This window comes from Macrotis lagotis, chromosome 2 (genome assembly GCF_037893015.1).
Source record: "Macrotis lagotis isolate mMagLag1 chromosome 2, bilby.v1.9.chrom.fasta, whole genome shotgun sequence".
Classification (NCBI taxonomy): domain Eukaryota; kingdom Metazoa; phylum Chordata; class Mammalia; order Peramelemorphia; family Peramelidae; genus Macrotis; species Macrotis lagotis.
The window spans coordinates 335,553,240-335,576,332 of record NC_133659.1 but is presented as its reverse complement, the minus strand read 5'-3'; the positions used below and the strand labels follow the sequence as shown (position 1 = coordinate 335,576,332).

General features: G+C 41.2%; 1 protein-coding gene across 8 annotated transcripts in view; it reads right to left on the bottom strand.

Moving 5' to 3' along the window:
* The window catches only part of SCUBE1 (signal peptide, CUB domain and EGF like domain containing 1), a 228,219-nt gene that overhangs the window by 41,680 nt on the left and 163,446 nt on the right, over window positions 1–23,093 (bottom strand). For all 8 annotated transcript variants that reach the window (XM_074227126.1, XM_074227127.1, XM_074227129.1 and 5 more), the window contains one exon: window positions 15,500–15,616. In XM_074227126.1, coding sequence (XP_074083227.1) covers window positions 15,500–15,616 — 117 coding nt within the window. The remainder of the gene's footprint in view (window positions 1–15,499; window positions 15,617–23,093) is intronic.

Sequence of the window (23,093 nt, the reverse complement as noted above, 5' to 3'; positions counted from 1 at the left end):
GACCCAAGAAATCCCTTTCAGCTCTTTGAGTTTTTGAACCTCTGTTTTCTCATTTGTGAAATAGAAATAACAATCCCAGAATTAGTTTTACAGGATTGTTGGGAGGATCCAATAAGATGATATTAAAGTGATTTAGAACCACAAAGTCTTTTGTAAGCTGCTCTCTTTTTGATATGGTTTGTTACAGTTTTGATCTTGCTCTTCAGTCAACAAGATCTTCTTAAGCAAACATTGTAGGATGTCTGTGTTGGGATTTCTTTCTGAAACTTGGACCTCCTGAAATGTACAGGATGCAGCCACTAACTGTGAAAACATTTGGAACAAGTCAGAGTTCTGAGCCACCTTCCTCTGTGTTTCTTTCCATTGACTATGACAGCACTGATAGGGAGGAGGAAAATGATTTCCCTCAGTGGAGAAAACATGGGGCATTTCACAGGAAAAACACTTGGCCCCCAACCTTCTCAGGCTACAATTGGTTTGCATATGCATCCTCTTCCCCACCTTTCCCAACTATTTTTCTTTCCATGGCTATAAATATTGTTCTGTAGGAGGCATGTAAAATAACAAATCATGTTTCTTGGGGGAAAAGAGGAGGTTAAGGTAAGGGGGAAAGGGAAGTGCCCCAGTTTCCATTTGCATGATTTAAACATAGGATTTCAGAACTAGATGGAACTTTAAGGGTCTTCCAGTCCAATCCTTTCAATTTACAGGGGGAGGGAGAAAGAACAAAGACCCAGAGTTCTCTGATGACTTGACCATAGTCATATGAGTAATAATAGACCTGGGATAAACACTCAAGTCTTTAGACTGAAAATTGAGTACTCTTTTTATTGCAGTCTGCTGATTCTTCAACCTTTTTGTATAACTGAGGAATATCTTTGCTAGGATTATCCCAAAGCAGAGATACAAAGAAGATAACTTGTTCTATTCTCACAGTTGTCAGGAACCTCAAAGGTCATGACCTAGGTTGAGTCCTTCTTAGAATAAAGGTCACCTCTAGAGAATTTCTCAGTTATCTCCTGGGATGTCTCATTCCACTTTTGTATAGCTCTTATTTTTTAGGAAGTGATTACTTAAATCTAGCCAATATCTGCCACTCTGAAACTTTCTTCCATTGCTCTTAATTCTGTAATTGAGATCAAAAAGATTAAGTCAAATGCCTCTCTGGGATGAGTGTTCTTCAGATCTTTGAAGACAGTGAACATGTCAGTACAAAGCTTTTATTCTTGTCTGATGGAGTCTTCTTTTCTTCTGCCTCCTGATGGTCTACCTTTGAATTGTCTTTGTCCAGTGGGATTGTCATTTGGGCTTGTTGTCATGGATTGCTAAGAGGTGGGAGTCAGGAACTGGACTTCATTACAGACTCACTTTATGATGTTGGATCCAGAATGTTAGGATTGGATTGAAACAGAGTCTCTTCTATGACCTTGAAAAACCATCTTCCATCCAGTCTACATCCATTGATGTAGCTCTCTCAGGCACTTAAATGTTCACTATGTCCTTTAGATGCAAGAAGTGAATGTATTGTTAATCCTTGTTTCACAAGAGAGGAAACAGAGGCCCAGGGAAAGAATGTGATTGCCAGTGCCAGGTGGAACCAAGATCTGAACCATATACAGCCAAGGTCCCTTCTACTGCTCTCTGCTGCTTCTCAACTTCATGGGACTCATCCCTGTAGGAGACAAATCATTCCATTGTTGGACAGCTCCAATTGTTAGGAAGTCTGACTCTTTGAGACTTAGAGACAGAATTGAGAGCTGGAAGGTGCCTCACACAGTGTCAAGTTTGACTTGTAGCAGAGTCAGGAATTTGCTCTTTGGCAGCATTCTGGACCAATGGTTGGTCTCCCACCTTCTACTTGGATGAGATGTTCTCTTAGACTCTTTCCTGTCTGATACTGATAATTCTGAAACCTAAGTCCAATGCTGAGTACCATGACCTCAGACTTGCTTAGATGCCAGCATTCACCCTGGAAGTCACTTAACTCTCTCATGCCAAATGATCTCTGTATATCAAGCAACAAGCTGTTAGTACGATGTCTGTCATATATGCATTTTGTCCATTCACTTATTCATTTACTCACTCTTTCCAGATAATAGCCTGACTCTGCAGCTGCTAAATCACTCACAAGTGATTTAGATTCCTATTAAATGCAGCTAGAATAAGGAGAAAATCTCTGAATAAGTATCCCATGAAAATCTTATAACTTATATGTTTGGGCTATGCCTCTGTGTATAAAATCGAGATTATTTTTCCAGTAGACTAGTAGTCAAAGGATTTGAATAAAAAGCTCTCAAAAGAATTGCAGATGAGTAGAAAAAGAGTGCTCCAGATCACTAACAATAAATGTTATATGAAATAATCTACTAGCCAAATTGGCAAACATGCCAAAAAATGGAAATAATTAATGATGCAGGGTGTACAGACATGTAGGAATGCTAATATACTGTTGGTGGATCTTTGATTTGGTATATAACCTTCTGGAAAGCAATATAGAATAATGCTAGAAATTGTTTTAAATGTTTATGTCCTTTGATGCAGAGATTCTACTGCTAGGCATATATCCCAAAGAGTTCAAAGTCAGAATAAAAATCCCATATATTCACTAAAATCCTAGTGCTTTTGGTTGTAGAAAACAACTTGAAAGAAAGCAAATGTTCATTGATTTGGAATGGCTGCATAAATTGTGATACATGAATGTATTGGAATATTGCTTTGGCATTAGAAAAAATGAATCTAAAGGATCCAGAGAAGCATGGGAAGACAGGAATACTTGCCTAGGGCAGGAAGAAGAATCAGGAATAGAGTAGAAGCAATAATTACAACATTAGTGGAAAGAACTAAAAATCAAAAGAGAGATGTGGTGTTCATTATAGTGACCAAGATCAAACCAGGGGAATAGTTGAGAAAATGTACCTCTTCCTTCTCTTCCTTTGTAGAAGTGTAGGGAATATGGGCTAGAAATCTTCTATAAGGAGTCACTTAGTTTGATGGGCTGCTTTGTTGCTTTCTCTTTTTAGTCCTTGTTACAAAGGATGATTATGGGAGAGGGGCTATCTTCAGAAATGAAAGTGACAAGAAAAACCAAAAGTATCAATAACTATATTTTTTTTAAAGAGAGGGTTGAGTGAAATAATTCTCTCTCTCTCTCTCTCTCTCTCTCTCTCTCTCTCTCTCTCTCTCTCTCCCTCTCTCTCCCTCCCTCCCTCCCTCCCTCCTTCCCCCCACCCCAATTCTAAGAAGCTTACTAGAAATCTCTCTTGGGTCATTCCACATTTTTTCTTCTGACTTTTGTATCTCTTTTAAAATCTAGGAATCAGAAGAAAACTTCATGACAAATATTCATTGTTCAATAAAACAAATTTCCCCATTGACCATGTCCAAAAATGGGGGGTCTTATTTTGTTTTGAGTCCACTTCTCTGACAAAGTGAGTTACATGTTTCATTTTCAGTCTTCTGGATTTGTGGTTTTTCCTAACAGATCAGAGGTCTTAGGTCTTTCAAAGTTATTTTTTCTCTATAATATTTCTGTATTTCTTCAGGTTGTTTTCCTATTTCTGCCTCCATTCCTCTGCATCAGTTCATAGAACTTACCAGTTTCCTTTCAATCTACCTATTTTTATCATATCTTATTGTACAACAATATTCTACTTTTATCCTATTCATGTTGGTTTAGCCATTCCCTAGTAGGTAAGTAGCCCTTTAATTCATTTTGTTGGGTTTTTGTTTGGGTTTTTTTTTTTTTTGGCTACAAAGAAAAGAACTGAGATATCTAGACATTAACATATCTACTTATCTACCTCAGCCTTCCTGAGTCATAGGGAAATTCTCTATTCCTTTGTATCCACACTGCTTCTTATTACTCTTATCATCATGATGGTTTCTGCTACTGCTGCCATTACCTTTAAGCCATTTTAAGTTTTGTTATGATTATCCTTTGAAATCTTAATGATCTGTACTTCAGAAATGGCATAAAAATCTGTATTAATAATAACTGACATGCACATAATTATTTATATATGGTAGCAAGTAGTAGAAGTAGTCATGAATCCAGATTTTCATGACTCCAAGTTCCCCTAGGCTGTCTCATTGTCAAAAAGGAGGGGGACTGGTTCTTGCTGTAGAAGTGAAGTATAGCAACATATGGGCAGACCAAGTGTTTCCTAGTACCAATGCCATATTTAAAACAAGAAGGTCTCCAGTGCATTGGGTAGACCTTTTAGAGGGAATTTATGGAAAGACACATTAGGCAAGTCACACAGGCCAGGAACAGACAGATAGATTTTGATCTGCATTCATGAGGCCTTGCTCATACCAGTTAGAGTGTTGATCCTTTGAAATAATCATAGAATAATAATGAAAAACCAGATTGGTTTTCCAAGGGGACTGGTAGGTTCTCAGGTGTTATTGATGGGTGGCCTAATTTTGGGAAATTTGTTCCCTGTAAATCCAGGTGTGGCAGATTAGCATCTGTGGCTCAGACTTAATTAGGAAATTGCAAAGATAAAAGAAGAAAGATAAGGCAGTGAAGGACACTGTAACAACCTGCCTCTAAGTCTGCTCCAAGAATGCCAACAAAGCCCTACACTTTGGCTATCTAAGAGACCTTAGAAACCAGAGATTGGAAGACTCATTCACTCCATTCTTACCTGCCAAACTCATCTGGAAACTGGGTGAAATAATGGAATGACCAATGTGATTATCCTGCCTAATTTCTTCGAAATGCCCCCCCAGAACTAATCTGACTAAAACTAATCTCAGTTGGTAGGACTGAAACTACTTTGGACCAACCTGGAATACTCACACATGACTTGACAGCCAATTTAGCTGAGAGAGCATATCAGTTCCCTCCTTGTCCATCTTCCTTCTGACTAGGTTCCAGCCTTTTCCAAAATCTCAGTTGTGCAGCCCCTTCAATTTGTGTAACCACTCTGGTAATAGCAGTCCAGTTGGAAGGGATACCTGCTAAACTAACCAGCAGAACTGGGGTCCCAAAAGTTCTTGCTAGACCAGAACTATGGGACAAGTCTAAAAAAAATTAAACTGAACAGGAATGATGTAAAATTCTCAGAATGAGAGCAGGGAAGGATTCTGTATCAGGATTAAGAGCTGGGAGAGATCTTTGAGCCTTCATTTAGTGCAGCCCTTCAATTTACCAATGAGAGAAGTGAAGAAGTGAAGAAACAGATTCCAGCAAATAAAGTCAATAGAAAGGCTGGGAGAAATGTGATTAGCCAATGAGTTTATTTGAAAGAGATTTTAGTGATCTGCAGCTTCAGTATGCTGCAACAATTTGATAGGGTTGACTACTTAAGGGATGGGGTATAATGAAGGGGAGATTCTTGTTCAGATGGGGGGGGGGAGATTTGATGACCTCTGAGGTTCCTCCCAATTCTGAGAATATAAATTTGTCTTCTTCCTTTGAATCTTTCTCAAGGAGGATCTAGCCCAATGCACGTCATAGTGTGTTTGTTCTTTCTCTGGGATTCTAGGATTCTTCCTTCTCCAGTTCATCTTTACTGGTTACCAAATCAGCAAACATTTAAAGTGCTTATTTTGTGCTAAGGCTGGGGATACGAAGGAGGCCAAATACAGTCCCTGCCCTCTGGAAGCCATAATCTTTTTTTTTTTTTTAGGTTTTTTTTTTTTGCAAGGCAAATGGGGTTAAGTGGCTTGCCCAAGGCCACACAGCTAGGTAATTATTAAGTGTCTGAGACCAGATTTGAACCCAGGTACTCCTGACTCCAGGGCCGGTGCTTTATCCACTACACCACCTAGCTGCCCCTAGAAGCCATAATCTAATGAAGAAGACAACATGCAAAAATTATTAGGTGACAAAAAATATTAGAAGTAGGAAATAATCACCGATAAATGCCCTAGCAAGATTGAGAAAGGCTTCCTGCTGAAAATGGAATTTTTCATTGAGACTTGAAGGAAAACAGGGAACCAGAGGTGAAGTTGAGGAAGAAAAGAATTCATAGCTACTATAGTGAACTTCCCTATTTTTGTTTAGCTACAAACAAAAATAAATAAACCTTAAACTCGAGAATTTGGGCTAATTTCTATGGACATTCTTAGATATAATTTTTTTGTTTTTTGTTTTTTAGGTTTTTGAAAGGCAAATGGGGTTAAGTGGCTTGCCCAAGGCCACATAGCTAGATAATTATTAAGTGTCTGAGACCGGATTTGAACCCAGGTACCCCTGACTCCAAGGCCGGTGCTTTATCCACTACGCCACCTAACCGCCCCACTTAGATATAAATTGTGAATATTCTTAATGTAATATATTTTTCTCTATGTTTATTTGGAAAACTCAATTTATTCTTACAACTTCCATCTCTCACTCTAGTTCTCTTTCTCTCTCTCTGTCTCTCTTGTCCTTCTCTCTGTCCTTCTCTTCTCCCTCTCCCTCCCTCTCTCTGACTCCTCCCCATCCCTCCCCACCCCTCCCAGTCTCTCTCCCTCTTCTCTCAGTCTCACAAAACCTTCTTGTGATCCTTCATCTTGTCCTGGTTGTGACTGACCTTGGTATTTGAAAAGCTCTGGTACTCCCTTGTCAGGCTAAAGAGGTCTTGAGTGACAAACTGTTGAAGATCATTCGAGCTAAATCTAGTAGGGCTTCCCACCAGATGAATGGTCACTAAGTAGTATACTCCTTGATCATTGAGACCCATGAAACAGATAAAAAATACCTAGCCCTGAGAAGGCATCATAAGCAAATGGCACCATTCAACTTTGGGGTGATAATAGTGGGGCATAAGGAAGAGGCTCAAAGATCCCACATCTTGTAAACAACCCACATTAACATCTCTTGGTACCTGTCATGTTTGATCCTTTTTAGGACATTGTAGTTAAGTGGAAGGACCATGAACAGATTTGCAGAGATGAGGAAAAAGACGTTGGGACATCAGGGTCATCTTCTGCCCAAATGACAAAAAGTACAATTTTATTGTGCATTCTGGCATCCTATTTGTAGTTGTCACACTGAGGATAAGCAAAAGGACCATGCTAATGATGGTGCCATCAGAGATAGAAGAGATAGTAGTAATAGTACTCCAATAAGAAGGCAATTGGGGAGGACACTGACACATGGTGAATTCACTACAAAGTTGGCCATGCAAGAGGATGGCTCATAGTGTCATCAGCATTCATGGGACTCACTCCCCCCTTTTTTTATTTAGGCAATGGGGCTAAGTAACTTGCCCAAGATCAAACAGCTAGGTAATTAGGAAGTGTCTGAGGCTGGATTTGAACTCAGGTCCTCCTGAGTCCAGGGCCAGTGCTCTATTCACTGTGCCACCTAGCTGCCCCCCCCACCCTGCTCCCTTTTTAACAGAGGAGGGAACTGAGGCAAATGGAGATGATGTGATTTGCTCAGGGTCACACAGGGAGTATGCATCCAGGATGTTTAGGGTTTGTTTATTTTTGTTTGTAGCTAATAAGAAAAAATAGGGAAGTTGACTGTAGTAGCTATAAATTCTTTTCTTCCTCAATTTCACCTCTGGTTCCTTGTTTTCCTTCAAGTCTCAATGAAAAATTCTATTTTCAGCAGGAAGCCTTTCTTGATCTTGCTAGTGCATTTATCGGTGATTATCTCCTACTTCTAATCCAGGATCTTGACTTCAGGTGATAACCAGACTCTTTCTCCTTTTCCTCAACTTCTCCTCCAAGGTTTTTCTGTTTTATGAGCATGCCATGAATATCTAACCTGGTAAGGTCATTGATAATTAGTCATAAAGATACCTCGCCAAGTTCAGTTACAAAGGCAGGAGATTCATGCTCTGGCTTTCTGATCTGAGGTTGATAACCTGATTCCCATAGATATATGAGCACTTGGATTGGCTCAGTTGGAAGTGAGTCAAAAGTCCAGTGAATCTTTTTGCTTCACCTGAGCTTTCCCAGTGTTTCTGAAAATTCCCAGGATACTAAAATCTTCCCATCATTCCCCATCAGCCTGGGAAACTCTTCAGAGCCATCAGTGCTTCTTATTGGAGAATCCCAGATGTGGCTGACTGGGTAGCCATGGCAATGAGACAGCCCCACTGAAGCATGTTTGCAACTCCAATGGAGCAGGGTTTGGGCTTAGTCTGGAGGCAGGTTAAGAAGCACTCTTGCAGAGCAGGGCAGTTAATAAAATACAGGAGACACAGAGATGGGGACCGTGAGGGGAGAAAGGGTGAAAGAAGGCAAACGGGTAGCCAGCAGAGCAATCTTCTGGCTCTGTCTTCTGACTAGAAGGTGCAGATGTGGAGAAGAAAGTTGCGTTCTCTTCCTGGCTCAGCCACCTCTTAACCAGTGAGTGACCTTTCTGAGCCTATTTTCTCATCTGGACAATTGACATAATAATGCCAACCTCACAGGGAGGGCTGTTAGGAAAGAAATGCTTTGTAAACATTAAATTTTGGGGAATGAGAATTCTTGTTATTAGGTATGACACAGCAATATGACTGATTTTTTAAACAAATATTCCCATGTGTTCATCCACTTATTCCCTAAACTTGGGTTCAAATGACTTTTGACTATGTCCCAAAATCAAATCTACTCCTCAAGGATGAAGATTTGTTCTCAGAGTTGAGATTCCCCAAACTTGTTATTCAAGGACCTCCATATTTTGGATCTTGCTGACTTGTCCAGTCTCCTTTCAGAGTGCTTTTTTCTGAATATCATGAACTAGTGAAATAGGATCATTATTAGTTCCTTAATTTTGTTCTATCGTCTCCAGCTTCTGTTATTCACAAAGACCATCCCATATCTGGTTTCTACTTCCACTTCATCTTTATCTGTGGCAATCTCTTTTCTCTTTCAGGATTCTGATCAGGTATCCCCTTCTCCACAGATTTTCTGTCTAGATAGAAACTTTCATGATACTTAATCTATGCATATGCCCTATCCTCCATTAAACTGTGATCTCCTAGAGATGAGACTTTTTCATCTTTGTTGCTCTCCCAGCCATGAGCACATGTTTAATAAATGTTCTTGGTGTTTAATAAATGTTCCTAGAAGGGAACAGAATAAAATAAATCAGTGTCTGAAGACAGTTTCCAAAGCAAAGTCCCCTAAAGGTCTCAGACAGTTGTTCCTTTGAAGGGGATTCAGTCATTAGGATAAAAAAAAATCACAATGCCTTGCTCCTTCCACTGTCTCTTGCTCTGAAGAAACTCCCAATATGTAGGTCCTATTTGCTCTGTAAGTCTGGGGTGGAGAGGAATTGGGATTTCCTCACTGATAACTAACAAAGGTAATTTTGAAAAGGGCCATGACCTATCTACATGGAACAGAAAACTACCCTTCTACCACTGTCAGTGACCTGCCTGAAGTAATGATGGTGGGCATTTAAGAAACATTTAAAGATTTGCAAAGCACTTTACCTGACTTTATTTGAGCTTCTCAATAGCCCCTTGAGTTTAAGACTGCTAGAATTACGATCGTCATTTTACAGATGAAGTTAATTGAAATCCAGAGGTGAACTTCAAACTCCAGTTGATTCTAGGTCCTGATTCTTTTTGCTGGACCACATTGCCTCTCTTTGATGGGGCTTGGGGAGATGAGCTGAACTTCAGAGTCTGGGGTCTGTTTGTAAAATATTATGGATTTTAGAGTGAAGGACAGGTGTCGGGTTGCATCAGCCAAGAATAGATGTTGTCCTTGGCCCATGTTGGGCCAACTGCAGTTCTAGAGAGCTGTGCAGAGGCATCCACATGGGGATAGCTTCAGTTGTCAACATGACTTTGTTAGAGGTTTGGTATTTGCCAGGCTCTGTGAGTGATGGATACCTACTACCAACTGAGCTCCTTGGCTGACAATTTCATTCAGTAAGAATAACAGAAGAGACAAAAGTTAAAAATGGAAAGATTCAACAAAAGTTATGCTCATTTGGAAAAATGTGGATATTTAGTTTAATCTTTTTTCCTCTCTGGATGAATGAGTGTGTATTTGACTGTGTTGTTGTTGCTGTTTCATCTTTGTATTTCCAGCACAGATCATAATAGGATCACAGTGCTAGTTGACTTGGGTATTGTTTCCTTTTATCTGTGCCCTTGCATATTTTAGTTACTACTGTGCTAAGAAAACTTTCAATAGGGCAATCTTGAATTTGCCACAAATAGCTGGGAAATGTGCTGCATTGGTTTTAGAAACTAGAGAAAGGCCTTGAGCATGCTGGGAGCATGCTTAGTGGAGGATGAATGGGAGGATGAAGCCAGGGAATAACTAGATTCATTGGGAGGAGTGGATAGAAACCATGGGAGGAGGTGGAACCAATGTGGAACAGAGCAGAAACCTGGTGTCTATTGAAGATGCTAAGAAAGGGTGATTATGGAAGAGGAGGAATAAAAGGCAGTGAACTGCTCTTAGACCTTGAGAGGAAACCTGGGCCTGTGGTTTATTTTAAAACCTTTTCTAATGTGTGAGAATAAAAGAAAAGACCTTTTAAGTAGAGGGAGTGGAGGTGTGTGACATCAGACCATGTCTGGTACAAATTCATGTCTGCACAGAACTCCATTCATGTCATACTCCTGGATTTTCAAAGGTTCTACTATTAGGACATGATGCTAAAGTAAAAAAAAGATTTCAAGAATGGATCCAGGGATGTAATGTTCTTAGGCCCAAGTTGAAGTTGTTGTTGACTTCAGTCATGTTTCTATTTGAGGTTTTTTTTGGCAAAGATACTGAAATGGTGCCAATGTGCATGGAGACTTTCCTCCCTAAGTTTCCTGTGCCAAAGAAATTAAATACCCCGCCTTCCCCCATCCTACTTCTGAATGTGTTGGAGTGAAAAAAATACTTGGATTTGGAGTTCAAACACCAGAGTTTCAGTATAAATACTTGGATTTGGGATTCAAACATCTGAGTTTCAACACTGGTCATGTCATTTACTAGGAGATAAGACACACCCCTTATCAATTAAATGAAGATCAGGAAGACCTCTTATGTAGATCCTATGATTTCCCTTTTATCTGGAACCCTAAGAGCCACCAGAGCCCAAATCACTAGTCTCTTCTTTACTGTGCTTCTTATTCTGAATGCTGACCCCTACATCTATCATTTATCCAATGAATAGCATTTATTAAGTGCCTACTACTTGCAGGGAATTTCAGGAGATAATGTTAGAGCCACAGCAACAAGATCTGTCCTCTTAGAGCTGTCTTAAGACAATTTCTTTTTTTCTATATACTTTTCTTAATGATCTCATCAACTCCAATAGACTCAACCATTACCTTTATGCAGATGACTCCCAAATCTATATACATCCAATTTTTTTTGCAAGACAATGGGGTTAAGGTCACACAGCTAAGTAATTATTAAGTGAATTTAAACTCATGTCCTCCTGACTCCAGGGCCAGTGTTCTATCCACTGTGCCACCTAGCTATGTCCAATTCAAATTTCTTCTCAAAGATTCAGTCCTGAATCTCTGTTTCTGACAGGGCATCTGGCTTACTGAGGAGACAGGTCCAACCAGTCCAATTCAAAATGTAGTACCTTCCCCTCTCAACCTTCCCCTCCTTGTGCTTTCTCTTTCTGTGAAGCTCATCGGTGTATTCCTAGGGATCATCCAGAGTTGTTTTTGATTCTTTCCTGCCTTCCTCCTCTACCCCAGGACCCCAACATTCAATCCAATGTCAGGGATCAGATCTACCACTATATACACACACACATATATATATATATATATGTGTGTGTATATATATACATATATATATATATGTATGTATATTTATATCCCCTACCCTTATCTTCATGCCACTCACCACCACCTCTCAGTTCAAGTCCTGAATATGTTTCACTGAAGTTATGGCAATACCCTCTTCATTCAAACACCTTCTATAATCAGCATCACAAATGTAATGGTTCTCCCTTAAGTAACTTACGTTCTTTAGTTTCCACAACAAATAAACATAGACATGGATACAAAATATAGAATTTTCCAAAAGGTTCAGTGCATTTTTAAGCTTATTAAGACTTTTAGGACAGTCTCTATACACAAAGATAGAGGATACAGAGGAACTGGGGGAGAGTCAGGAATGGCTGCATGAAGGAGGTAACTATAACTGAGCTTTGAAGGATCATAGAGATTCTAAGATTCAAAGGAGAGGAGAGTGTTTTCTAGTCATGGGGAAGAATCTGTGCAAATGCTCAGAGATGGAATGTCATATGTGAGGGATTGTCTGGATTGTGAACTGCATAAAAGGGGAAATATGGGAACTGTTGGTTAGACAGGTGATCACTGCCTTCCTCCAGCAGAGGAATTTGTATGTGACCCTAGACACAATAGAGACTGAGACTTCTTGAGCAGGGAATTACCAAGTTAGACTATGCTCAGGGGAACATCATTTTGGCTAGTCTACATAATCCAGATTGAAGGAGATTCAGAGGCTATTGAAGTGATCTGAATGTGGGTGATGAATGCTTGGTCTAGAAGGAATGGATGTCAGGAAGGTAGGATTGACAAAACAGTCTAAGAGTTTAAGTGCCTCTCTTGGGCAAAGCACTGGGCTGAGTGAGGAAGATGCAAAGGCCTGCCCACCAGGACCTTGCCTTCTTTTGGGGCTAAGAATCAAAGGAGTGTTCATATGTGTATGTGCATATCCATACATCCTCATGCTAATTTGAGGATGTATGTGCATATCTACATCCATGTGCCAATTTGAGGAGAAGGAAGAAATTCAGAAATGAGGAGTATCAGGATAAGTGTCCTTTCCTCAAGATAAAATGTGTGAGCTAAGCCTTGTGGGAAGCTGATGAGCAACCTTATAATATAGAAAGTCAAAACAGGAAAACCTTAGAAATTAAAATGTGAGAATTGGAATTGATCCTAGAATTTAAAGAAATGTTAGGATTTAAAGCACATCATAGTAGCTAGAAGGAAGCTTAAGACAAAGAATGTCAGAGCTGGGGGAAATCTTTGGAATGTGGAATAAAGAATGCTAAAGGGGGAAGCAGCCTTGGAGAAGTTCAATCCACCCCCTGGTTTTACAAAGACAGAAACTGAAACCCAGGAAGGGGAAGGACTTTCTCAAGATTATCTAGTGAGGTTCTAGGTTTCAGCAGGAACCCACGTTATCTGACTCTCCCCAGTGCTCTTCCCAGAGTACTACAGTGAGTCTTCTCTTCTCCTTAGATGGCACTGATCCAAACCAGGGGCTGAATCAAACATTTGAGATTAGTTAAGGAAAACTGAATTTCCAACCTTTTCATCATTCTCAAGAGGGCCAATTAAGCAGAAAACAACACTCCTTAGACATCAAAAACTCCCCAAAGAACAGAAAAACTCCAGGATTAAAGAGTTGTACGGCAAGATTCCCATTTAACAATAAAGGTGAAATGCTTAGGACAAATCCTGGGGATATGCTAAAGTTTCCCTCAAATGATTTGAGTAAAACAAATCCTCAGCAGTTTGGCTTCCATCCTTTGCCCTCAGTTTTTTATCCTTAGCATTTCAAAACACTTGTCATCTCTCCCCTTCAAGGAAACACTCCCCAGCCTTACTTCACTAGCTCCTAGATCTGTAACACTGATTTCATTCTCTTAGAGTTGTTATGTCCAATTCTCTAGGCTCCTATTTGAAGTTTTCTTTGCAGAGATATTGCAGTGGTTTGCCATTTCCTTCTCCAGTTTATTTTATAGGTTAGGAAATTGAGGTAAAAAGGATGAAGTGGCTTTCCCAGGGTCACACAGCTAGTCAGTGTCTGAGGCTGGATTTGATCTCAGGTCTTCCTGATTCCAGGTTTAGTGCTCTATCCACTGTATCACCTACTTGCTTTCTTTGAGTAATGCTTCAGAATGAGAGGGTTTTTCCTTTGAGATTTGGAAATAGCTCTGGATTTGAATTCAGAAGACTAGACTTTCCAGTGCTTTAGTGATTATGAGCCTGAATGCAAGGCTCATAAGAGACTTTTTACACTTGGTAATAAATTGATTTTCTTCAAATTTCCATTTCTTTCACTCTCTATATGACCTTGAATAAGTTTCATAGTGTTGTAGAAAGAGCATTGTGCTCTCTTGAGTCTCTGGTTTCCAGTTCAAGGGATTCCATATCATCTCTATGCAGATGGATCTTAGCTGTATCTGTCTAGCCCTAACCTTTCTCCTGTCCTGCAGTCTTGTATCATTAACAATCTATTGGATAATATCCCATAGACATCCTGAACTCAACAGGTCCCAAATCTCATTCTCCTTCTATCCAAATCCTCTCCTCTTCCCAATCTTACTGTGCTGTGAAGAGCATCATCATCCTCCCAGTCACCCCAGCTCCCAGTCTTTCTGTCATTATTCTGTCACCTTCCCTCTGAGATCACCTCATATTTATGCCGTTGACAGCACCCATGGAGTTGTGTGCACACAGTCTCTTCCTTTGGAATGAGAACTCTTGGAGAGTAAGGTCCAGGCTTTTGTCTTTATTTGTATCCCATCATGACTCATGATCAATACCTAATAACTACTAATTGGTAGATTGATTCCACCCTCACATTGCTTCAACTGAACAAAAACAGAGACTCTCCTATTTCTTTTTTTCACCATCTAAATAATACATAGGCCATTTCCACAGCAATGAAAAAAAACTACCTGATTCCCTTATTTATCCATTTGGAATGACAAGAAATCCTCCTAGTTTTTCAGCTTCATTGATACACAGACCATCCTATTCCTTAATTTCTCCACTCAGACTGATTCATGGATCATCTTCCTTTCTTACTTTATCAACTAAAATAGTCATAGACCAGAGATCTCTTTGGGCCTCTCTAGGTTGCCTATGTGCTACTGACTCTTCCCTGGGACTTTCTCTCACAGTTCTATGACACAGTATTAGGCCATAAAAACCTCTTAACTCTGGAAGGTCACTCCACCCCTGAACCACTTCTCACATTGGAAATGCCCTTTGCCCCCAATACATCATTCTCAGATTGGCTGATTTCTTCCAGAACCTCCAAAAAAGACCTCCATTCTTCTTTAGTTTGCACTGCTAATGCCGACCCATTTCCACATCTAAGGCTTTCTCCACCATGCACCAGGTAGATACCTTCTCCTTCTCTCCCCTTCCCTCTCCCCACCTTCCCCAGTCCTTCAGGCCCCCTTCTAAGTGTTGTTTTTCTCATTAAAGTGTAATCTCCATGAGGTCAGAGATTGCTTTTGTGCTTCACTTTGGAGTTTAGTCCAGTGTCTTGTATCTAGTTAAGTGCTAAAGAAATGTTTATTGGTTAACTGACCATTCTGCTTCCTTCTTTCACTATAATGATGCAAATACCTTATTTTTTTTAGGTTTTTTTTTTTTGCAAGGCAAACGGGGTTAAGTGGCTTGCCCAAGGCCACACAGCTAGGTAATTATTAAGTGTCTGAGACCAGATTTGAACCCAGGTCCTCCTGACTCCAGGGCCGGTGCTTTATCCACTACACCACCTAGCCGCCCCCAAATATCTTATTAATATTTTCAATCTAATTTCCAAGGCCTCCATGTTTCTCCATCAGAAATTCACTCCCAGTAGGTTGGAAGCTGAGGCTTACCTTTGCATGTTTTCCCATCAGGCTGCAGGGTAAAGCCCACCGGGCAGCTGCAGCGGACTCCTGTGGCCGTGTCCTTGCAGGTGCGGTCACATCCTCCATTGTTGACAGCACATGTTTCTGGGAAGCAGAGCAAAGAGAAGAGTCAAGGTCCTTCACCAAGTCAGTGGTTTCAGAATCACAGAATCTGAGCCTAAGAAAGGCTCTCCAGGAGCCTCTGGCCCACCAGGAATCCTCTTGGCTGGATCCCTGACAACTGGCTGGCCATCCAAGCTTGGCTTGAGGACCTCTGACACAGGTCCAAGAGCAGTTGACCTGCTTCCTCATGGACAGGAAACCTAATGGTCACACAGAGGAATGTGTTTGATACTTTAGCTCAGGGGGCATCTGGCCTGGAGGTCCAATTTCCAAACTCTTTCCTTGTTCAAGCACAGGTTCAGAATCAATATGACCTTCCTAAAAACTCTCAGAAAGTTGGGAATAGTATAAAATCACCCCTTTGGGTTTCTAAAAAGGAGAGATCTAGAGGGAATTAAGGGGCAAAGAAAGTACTTGAAGCCATGAGAGAGTTAATGGGAAATGAACTCCATACATCACTTTGACAAGAGTCTACAGGCCTGATCTTTTCTCACTGGAGCTACAAGCAAAAGGCATCTGGGTTTTGTCCACTTCAAACTTTTCTGCAAATTGAAAAAAGCTGGAAGTAGATGGAGGGGATGACATAATCAAGGTCACTAAACCCCATTCTGGGCTGTGATACTGAAATTTCCCAGGACTTGCCACAAGGAGAGTGACCGATGTGGGCACCCATTTGGCCTGGGCTGCAGGCCAGGGATGGCCCAGCCTCCCAGAGGTGGTCTGTGGGAGAGAGCAACTATCCCCCTGCCCCCACCCAAAGAAACCTTCATCTCCTCATCTCCTCTGGATGGTACTATTATGGCTAATTAGGTGTGTACATTCCCCAGGCATATCACAGACAGACTATAACTAAATGGATGGCTTTTCCCCCTTTGATCTTCTCTAGAACAGAGTGGTAAGGATGCCATTGGGATTTATTTTTGGTTTTTTCTCTTTTGTTCTGTTTTGTTGCAGGAAGCCTCAAATATATTTATCTGTTAGGCAGCTGCCAATGGCCACAGAAAATCTGCCTCTACCTGAGGATCTATGACAGTGTCAAGAAACTCACATTGGGCCTTAAAATAACTACCACTTTGCTCAGATTTATACACACATCAAAACAGATGAGAATGGTTTAAAAAAGAATGGTAAATTTGGGTGTTTCCCCAAAGGTCTTCACCCTTCGCTCTCTATTTCTGTGGAAATTCTAGAAAAGACTCATGACCAGGAACATGAAGATGGAGAAGAACTTGACTCTTAGGAGAGACTTTTAGGACACGATTTCTCCTTTTAGTGAGGCCCCCGACGCCCTGCCCATCACATATTAGAGTAGATAGAGGGCAGTGGAAGAGCAGGATTTGAACCTTAATTCTGCTGTTAGCTCCCTCAGAGTCTGAGCAAGCCCCCAGCTCCCTAGCTGGCATTGTCCTCTTCCACAAATGGTGATAATGGTACCTGTACCCCAGAGTTATTAGTCCCCCCAGAATTACCATGAAGAAAAGCCCCTAAAGGTAGGACTCCCTCCTCCTCAATCAGATGACTTCAAAGACTTGGCATTAGGAACTTTTGCTGCTAATGAGTAAGCCTGGCCAAGTTTCTTTACTCTCCCAGGTCTTAAGTTTCCCCATCTGTAGAACGCCTAAGATCAAAATGCTACCTCTTCAACATTTCCAAGAAGAGCTCACTAATCCTTTCAGATGATTGGTTCACTGTCCTCTTCATGTGTCCTATTTATCCTGCCTGCCCTCCAAATCTCTGTTCCTACAGGCACACCCCTACCCCATCTTGGACTGCCTTCCTACTTTCACTCTTACCCTACCCATCAAGGTCCAACTTAAATGCTACTTCCCACAGGAAACCTTCCCTACTGAGTCTCCCTGCCATGTTTCACTTTATTTTTTTCTAATACCTTCTATGGAAGTATTCTGAGTCTCCTTGTCCATGTCTGTGGCTTAGCTACTGTCAGACTATGAGTTCTGTGAGGGCAGCAGCTGTCTTGGTGAAATTTCCCCTTCTTCCCCAATAAGCTACTAGTATTTGTAGGGTATGGTGCAAAAAGCATTGTCTTTGAACTTAACCAAGATCCAAACCCCCATTTGCACTTACTGCCCATGTGATCCTGGCCCTGTCACCACACCTTGATCTCAAGTTTAGTAACTGTACAATGAGAGGATTTGACTCAATGGCCTTTTCAGTCCCTTCCAGCTTTCTCTCTCTTTGGCTTATGATCCGTCCATTCAGATCCTCTTTCTTGAACTCAATTCAGCTAAACAAACATTAAGTATCTATGGCTCTTATGGGTCCTAGGTTCCCTGGTTACAAAAACAAAACACTAAACAGTCCCTGCCCTCAAGGAGCTTATACTCTAAGGGGGGGAATATATAGATGAATAAATATAAGTGAAACAAAATAATTTTCTTCCAAGAGAAAGAACAACTGGAATACAGTCAGGACAGACTCTTAAGTCCTTCCTGTAGATTTCTATGGACATATCTGCTTGAGAATTGAGAAAGGGCACTGATAAACTAGGGAGTATCCAAAGCAGGGTAGCTGCATTTGTCACCAGCCTTCCTTCTAGTTCATAGGAAGACCAGCTGAAGGAAGGAGGGAGATTTGGCCTGAAGTAGAGAAGACTAAGGGGGAACAGGACAATTGTCTTCAGGTATTTCAATGTCTGTCTTATGGTAGAGGAATGAACCTGGAGTCATGGAAGAGGATGGGGAAGAAGAGTGGTGCATCCTTGGGGAAGGAGAGAGAAGCTTCCCAGCAGGAAGAATGGGCCCAAGGTGGAATGATCCACTTGTGCAGATGGGAACTTCTGTCTTTGGTGGGGAGTCTTCAATTACTGTCTGGGTGATGACTGTGGAAATTTCATTCAGGAATGTACTGACCAAGATGACTTCAAAGTGTCACACAAACACTCTATTCTCTAGTCAGAAACAGATTTGTGTCATTGACTTTCCCTGCTTATGTCTACTCTGAAATATTTTATTCCTTTTGAGTCTCTTCCTTTCCCTTGAAGACCTTCAGTGAGAAGCTGAAGTTGTTGTTTCCTGAGGCATTGTTGAGATTGGACTCTTCATAGTAAGATCCCTTAGAGCAGGCCCACATTTTGCTGCTTTTGAATTTGCTTCTTCATTCTACTTTGCTTTGCTTACCACTCTCAGGTCAAAAAGAGTAATCCAATTCCTCTTCTCCACAGCAGCTCTTCAAATACCTATGTGACCTCATTCTAATAATGAGCTCATTTTAAACCTAAGGGTACACCAATGGCCCCTAAACCCACAGTTCACTCACTTGCTACTTTAGATTTGTATTAATCAGTTAAAAGTACAAAGTTGCTCCAGTTAGAAACACTTTGGACTTTTTGTCTTAATTTGCATTATATTTATCACTAGCTAATCTCTGGGCACAATTCAGGTTTCTGGATATGTAATATCTTGGATATTACAATTGTGTGTTCATGGAAAGATCCTCAAAGGGGAAGTTTGAGGAACTTGGAGCTTTCCTGGGTCTCTTTTTAAGTCATCTTGAGAACTGTTTTTCTCTCTCTCTCTCTCCTTTTGTCAGTCATGTACTGTTCAGTTCCTGTTAACTCAGCTCGTGATGTCTCTACTTCCTTCTTGCCTTGCTGGGCCCTCAAAATCTCCTTCAGGTTCTAAAGTGAATCCTCATTTTATATATGATTCTCTGAGTGTTGCCCAATCCCTCACTCAGTTGAAACAGACTTCCTACCACACTCAGTTGAAATATTTCTGACCTATTCAAGGTGATGTCCAGTCTTTGTTCATCCCTAGTGCTGGATGATGAATTCAATCAAAATGCAGTTATTTCCTAACAAAGCTAATTTCTTTTAGGTGGGTTAATCAACGGACTTCTACCTGCAAACTTAAACACAGCCAATTGTGTTTCTCTGAGTCTTCTGTTCCAGGAAAAGCAAAGATGCTCCCTGGATTGTAAGGACCTTTCTGAGAGTCCACATATATTATTCATGACATAATATATGTTATAATTAGTCGTGTTTGTATCTTATCTGTGAATTAACATGTGGATTGCATTGTGTTTCTGAGATGTGGAGTCTGCAAGAAAATGTCTCTAGGTCCTTGTTTCCCATCTATAAAATGAGCAAGTTGGAAGAGGTGATTATTAAGGTTCCTTTCAGCTCTAAATCTTATGAGCTAAACTGTTTATTGAGCACAGTGTTGGGCACCGAACAAGTGTATAATAAATGTTTGATGACTATAGAATGGATGACTGGATAGGAAGGTCTGCTCCCAATCAAGCAGCCTTAATCCACAAAAAGATGCCTGAAAAATCTTTCACATGAAGAGGCTCCCTTGGGAGTTCATACGATCAAAGTAAAGGTTCCCCCTCTTCCAGGTGTAAGTCATTAAGATTCCAAACCAAGAAACATCGTCTCCAACACACACTTGGCCTGGGCCAGTCCCAGGGCCTTTAATCGGCCACTTCCAGATGAACAGTGTTGGACAGAGGGCTGGCTTTGTTCTGTAGAAGTGGAGAGGAAATCGAGGCCCTGGGGTCAGATTCTGCCTTGGCTCTTCTTCACTCGGCATGCAGACTGAGGGGGGTGATCCAGGCTCTGACCTGGGCTTAATTCCTTCTCTTTAGAATCAAGGGTTTAGCTTTGATTCTCTGGAAGGTCTTTAAGTGAGACAACACACACTAAGCACTTTGCAAATCTTAAAATGATATGGAAATGCCATTATTGGTACTGTTATTATTGTTCATATTCCATACCAGCTGCCTGTGGGAACTGATTGCCAGCTAGGTCAGCCCCACTTTACCTCACCAATGCCAGTCACACAGAATAGATAAAGTGTCTCTCCCCAAGCCCTTGTAAAGTCCCTTCTCAGCCCTGGCCTCAGTTTCCTCACCTACTACAGGAGGGTATTGGAATGGATGGTTTCCAAGGATCTCCTGATTGTCTGTCCAGAAATAGTCCATCAACAAACATGTATGCATCAGAGCCTGGGAAATGTGTGTATTGGAGATCCAGAAATAGCATTGTCCCTGTTCTCATCGTCCCTCTTCAATCCAGGAAGACAACATCACCCAAAGAAGTATACTTAATATCAGCACCAGGTGCTTCAGACAAAGGGTCCTAGTGTTCCTCTTTGTTGGTGGCCAGGGGGTACCACGGTGTCCAGAACCCTGGAACCACTGAGAAATCAACCCTATTGGCCTCAGTTTCCTCATCTGTAAAATGGGGATCATCTAGCACCTCCCTCCCAAGGTGACTGTAGGGATCATGTGAGTCAGTGTTTGTAAAGGGCTTAGAATGGCCTGGCATAGAACAGGTGCTTCATAAATGCATGTTTCCTTCCTTTATGGAACAAGATTTCAGGGCCTCTGAAAAGTTAGCTCCCTTCTACAGTTTTCTATCCACTCAATGAAGCCTGAAATCCTAACCCATCATTCTATCACCAAACATTTATTTAATACCTGCAATGTGTCAGGTTCTGTGTTTGGTGCTGGCAATTGCAGTGCTAATATAGTGTCTGGGATTCTAGTAAGAAATCCAGCCGCTGGACAAAAGGGAAAAACATTTAATGTTGGAGAGGTTGTGGGAGGATTGGGACATTAATGCATTGCTGGTGGAGTTGTGAACTGATCCAACCATTCTGGAGAGCAATATGGAACTATGCCCAAAGAGCAATAAACTGATCATACTCTTTGACCCAACAATTCCAATTCTAGCCCCGTATCCAGAAGAAATCATAAAATGGGAAAAGTCCTACATATTCTAAAATATTCATAGCAGCCCTTTTTGTAGCGACAAAGAATTGGAAATTGAGAGGACAGACTATGGACAATGCTATCCCCATCAGAGAAAGAAAAACAAAACAAAAAACCCTACAGAATCTGAATGAACACTAAATTCACTTTTAGAGAAATTCTTTTATGTATTTATTGTCTATCTCATGCTTTTCTTTCTTTTCCCTTAATCCTACTTTCTCATACCTAAAAATAACTAATCTATAAACATGCTAAACACAAATGTGCATGTACCATATTCACCTGACTGCCACTGAAGGAAATTATGTAACCTAAAATATGCATATGCATGTGGAAGAATGTTGAAAAACTTTCATAACATGTTATTGGAAAAAGAAAATGTCAATTAAAAAAAAGTCCAGTCCCTGGGCAGGCTTTGTGCTGGTATCAGCCACAGACACTTCAGTGTGTAGATGACTCTAAGGGCAAGAGGAGCTGGAGAGCCCCAAGCCTTTGGGGAGGTCCAGGACCAGGTGAGCTGAAGAGCTGCGGAAGGAATGGGGCACAGTCAGCCTGCTGAAGAGGCTCCATCATGGTCTCCAACTGTGTTCAAGATTGCTTCTTCCAACCTTTCTTAACCTAGGGGTCTGAGATGACTCACCCCTGATTTCTCCTTGTTAGATCTTGCTTGGGTTTTGTCTCCTCCATTAGATTGCAGATTCCTTGAGGACAGATGCCTTTTTTGCATCCCCAGTGTTTAGCACAGTGCTCAGTAACAGTAGGCACTTAATAAATGCTATATAACTGACTGACTGAAAGGTAGTCCTGTTTAAGAGACCACAGACCAATTCTGAATGAGAAGTCCCTGGACCAGTGAGCTTTGGTCCACTAGAGCTATGTTAACAATGGACTGAGCTGCTTTGGGAGTATCACAGACTTCCCTCCCATCTTTCTAAAGGGGGCTTAGGCTGGAGCATGGTGAGAACAAGCCACATTCATAAAGCACTGACCTGGCTTCAAATTTGACCCTCATTGCGTGTCCCTGGACAAGTCACTCAAAGCTCCCAGTCTCAGTTTCATCATTGTTAACACAATATCCACGTGTAGTTTTCTTCAGTCCTCCCCTCATAGGGCTATTGTGAGGTTCAATGCATGAAAGTTCTACTGGGAGATGGCCCCAGGCAGGGGTAGAGCCCGAGTTCTGGAAGCTGAGGACCTGGGCACATCCCTTCACCTCCTAGGCCTCAGTTGCCTTATCTGTAAAATGAGAGGCTTAGACTTGTTGATTTTTGGTGACATTGGAGGCCCCTTCCAGTTTGAGAGCTTGGACTCTGTATAAATGTCAAGCGTTATTATTATCATTCTTCTTCGCTTTTTCAATGGGGTTCAAAAGGAAATGGTCTTGGGACCAGTTTTCCCCTTGCATTTTTCATTTTTGATATTATGTGGCTGGTCAACTATACTAGGTGGATAAAATAAGTGGTTTTTTTTTAGATAATTGAGCTCAGAACTGCTCCCCACACCTGACCAAAAGCAACGTGAGGTGAGCATAGAGTTGGCCCCATTCTAACTCCTGGAGCAAGCAGAAGGATCAGGGGAAGTTGCACCCCATCTGGCAACCGCATTTGATAGAATGAATCTATCAACGACATTGTTCTTCAGTTTTATGGATCAATATTCTATCCAGGAGATTGTGGACCAGGCTTTGTGATGGTGGCTTAATTCCAGCACAGTTTATTTGTAG